General features: G+C 30.1%; 1 protein-coding gene across 1 annotated transcript in view; it reads right to left on the reverse strand.

The window, feature by feature from the left end:
• Window positions 1-259: 259 nt before the first annotated feature.
• The window catches only part of LOC106468647 (alkaline phosphatase-like), a 51,156-nt gene continuing 47,404 nt past the window's right edge, over window positions 260-4,011 (reverse strand). Inside the window, exon 9 of the mRNA XM_013929081.2 lies at window positions 260-3,852. Coding sequence (XP_013784535.2) covers window positions 3,575-3,852 — 278 coding nt within the window. The 3' untranslated portion in view covers window positions 260-3,574. The remainder of the gene's footprint in view (window positions 3,853-4,011) is intronic.

Consider the following 4,011-nt stretch of genomic DNA (forward strand, 5'->3'; position numbering starts at 1 on the left):
GAAATATATTTGTGAAATTAATAAACAATAGTGAAATAATTAATATTGTAAAAAAAGTTTTAAATACAAAAGCAGTTAGATATCTACAGTAGTTATAAAAAAAATCATTGAATTTATTACTGTTCCATTACAGTATATATTTATGTATTGACAAACAATTTTTTCCAGATTCTTTAAAAAAAGCAAAAATAGTACTAATATTTAAAAAGACAAATTATTAATTATAGACCAATAACTATATTAAGCATGTTCTCAAAAATATTAGAAAAATCAATTTATAGTAGATTTTGTTAATAACTTTGATTTATTGTGTGAATATCAGTTTGATTTTTATAAGGGCAAATCAACACAACAAGCTTTTCAAGTTTCATGTGAGTGTATTATTGATAAAATGGAGAAAAGTTAATTTGTCATAGAAGTGTTTTTAGACTTATCTAAAGCATCTGACTGTGTAAATCATAATTTATTATTAAAAAAACATTCACAATTGAAAAAAGGGGTGAAATGCATAACTGGTTAGAGAGTATTTATAAAACAAAATTTCAAAAGTTAATATCAATAACAGATATTCTTATGACTAAATAAGTGCAAAAGGTGTTTCTCAGGGCATTGTTCTGGGACCACTGTTGTTAACGATATACTGGATTTATTATTTTATACAAAACAGATTATATTTGCAGATAATAATTCAATCTTAGGTTATAATACAAATGTAGGGTTTTTAGTTGAAATTATTTTCTCATTAGATAAGTTAAATTATTGTCTTAGTGAAAGTGATTTGTTTGTAAATCTTAGATACAGCTGTTCAATAATTATATTCCATTTAGTACACTACCTGTACAACTGCTGTGGTTGTATGACAACATTAGATACAGCTATACACTAATGAGATTCCATGTAACATACAGTAAGTGCTCATCTACCACTATTGTAAATTGCATGACAATACACCTGTTCACTAACCAAATTCCATGTAATACACACTGCTTGCTCATTTACATCTATTGTGGCTGTATAATAAATGATATAAGTAGCTGTTCAATAACTGGATTCTCATTTAAAAATATTGTGGTTGTATAACAAAATTATATACAGTTTTTCACTAACCAGATTTCATGTAATACACTACATGCTCTTGTACAACTATTGTGGTTGTATGGCAATATAACATACAGATGTTCACTCACCAGATTCTTTATAATGCACACTACATGTACAACTATTGTGGTTGTAGGACAACATTACATACAGCTGTTAACTCACCAGATTCTTTATAATGCACACTACATGTACAACTACTGTGGTTATTGGAGAACATTCATATAGCTGTTAACTCACCAGATTCTATATGATACATACTACATCTACATGTACAACTATTGTGGTTATAGGAGAACATTCATATAGCTGTTCCCTAACCAAATTCCATGTAATATGCACTCAATGCTCATATTCAACTATTGTGATTGTATGACATACAGCTTTTCACCAACAAGATTCCATGTAATATACACTACTTGCTTATATACAGGTATTTTGAATGTATGACAACATTATATAAAGTTATTGACTCATCAAATTCCATATAATACACTATATGCTCATGTACATCTATTTTGGTTGTATGATAACATTAGATACAGCTGTATTCCAATCAGATTGTACCTTTTAGATAATTCTTTGGAAATAGATCATTTATGTTCAAAGTCAGTTGTATATTTTGGTCAAACACATTCAAATCTGTTTCAACAAAAGCATTTAGATATTTAGAATTCCATTTTGTGATGAAAAACTATGAGTGATGTCAGTTGGTTATTTTTATTTTATCTTACCTGGTTAGACAGTTAAGTAGATAACTTTGAGAATGTGTAACATATAGTGAAACAAAAACTTGTATGCAACAAAATATATAATCTATGTTATTCTCAAACAATGAAACAATTATTTGTTAGTTATGTACAGGATTAATTTGAAGATATAGTACAAAGATTTGAATTGCATTATACTATCATGGCAGCTTGAAAGTATGTAGGTTATTCACACATTCAGGAGTATATACTTTGTACTTCTTTATTTCTGTGTAACTGAAACACATGACAGATTGTTTTTCTCTTTACTGACATAAGTAAAAGGTATTAAAATATATACTTTTAAGCCATACCCAAATAATATACAATAATATAACAACAAACTAGATTTACAAAATGGATTTTAATCAATGATTACATAATCATTCACACCAAAAAAAAAGTAAAACAGTATCAGTTGTTTACAATATTTGTTTTACTCTTAAAAAAATACATTTCAAACCAACATAAAAATTCACATATCTGTCAGTATAGTGAAGTTAACATCATTACTTCATTATTATTGTTGCCTGAATTTTTTTCAGTGCAATCCACAATATTTGGATATTGGGAATCTTCAGTAGTTAAAATGATAACAATTATAGACATTTAAAATACTTTGTACTATAGACTTTGTGTTTCACATTTGCATCTTAAAAACTGAAAAGTATCAATAAGAACACATTCCTGTTTAGTATGGATGCAAATTGTTAAAGTTAATTATTAAAGTCATACTGATGTAATATAATTACTAGGGATGCACGGGTAGCAAAATTTGGCTGAACACTGGGTCCGGATACCTGGTCACTAAGCTTTGGCCAGGGCCAGGTATCAACTGGGACTGAGTTCTCCCCCCCAAATATACACAAAAATTATAAACAAAAACAAAATTGATGTTTATTACATATAACCAAATAATCACCAACAGAACATTCAAGTTTTACTTTCAATGCCTAGCCCCAACTTCTCAAACCCTAACCCCTATTGTTCTCAAAACCTTCATCTTCCCCAGAAATCCACTTCTCAAGCCATGCCTGTTATTAACCCCTATTGTTCTCTGAATCCCTGACTTTCAGTGGGCAGTCAGTCTTTGGTGCCTGGAACACATTTTTTTTTAAAAAACTAAACCAATTATTGAGTGTAACTTTCAGTACCGTGTTAGTTGCCACAAATATTAGGGCTTAGATGCCTAACTTCGATACTCGGCCGGAGCAGAACATTACTGGGTAGCCCAATATCTGGCAGGGTACCCGTGCATCCCTAATAATTACAGATAAGGATTAAAACAAAAAAATGGCCCTTAATACAACACTGAGATGTTTATTTGACTAATATCTTCTCATCTTGACTCTTAACTGTTTCTTTTTGTTTTTTCTTACTGTGACATCATATTTAAACTAAAGTCTTATTTTGTTACTTCAATAGAAGACAATGGTCCTCCATATGGCCAAATATATTTGGACAGTGGGCTTAAAGTTGTCAGAATATCTATAGATATACAAGAACAAAACCACTGGATAAAGTTATGAGCTATGCACTGAACTTGTTGTTCATTGTACTTTTGTTCAGATCAGATAATAATTATAGGCCATCCAAATAAAGCAACTACAGTAATAATACTAAACACGACACCTTATGTGCAAGTGTGTACACTTTGGAAATATAATATTATTCAGATAAATGATACAAACCATATGAAATATATATAAAAGTTATAAAAAATTTCCTCAAATGAAAAACACCACAAAACAAATTGCCAACAATGTGTTTCTGAAGGCTGACTTCACTCCACAGTTTTCATATTGCTCCTGAGGTTTTTTTTGACAATGTTCTTTGTTGTGACCCACACATGATGTGTAGGCCATGGCATGGGCTACGTATGTCTGTTCTTGCACTCCATGAAACAAATGAGCCATAGGCCCAATAGCATATAGGGCAACATCCTCACCACCGTGAGTTTCTTCAGTCATTGGAACCAAAGAAAGCTGCTGATAGTCTTTGTGAGCTGTGTAAATACAAAAAATGTAACAAATAATGATGTTAAAATCATAAATAATAATCCACGTTAAACTGGTACACAATTAAAAACATTTTATTTAGGTCATAGATAGGCCTAAATAAAATGTTTTTAATTGTGTACCAGTTTAACGTGGATTATTATTTA

Source organism: Limulus polyphemus, unplaced genomic scaffold, assembly GCF_000517525.1.
Source record: "Limulus polyphemus unplaced genomic scaffold, Limulus_polyphemus-2.1.2 Scaffold3097, whole genome shotgun sequence".
Taxonomy (NCBI): Eukaryota; Metazoa; Arthropoda; class Merostomata; order Xiphosura; family Limulidae; genus Limulus; species Limulus polyphemus.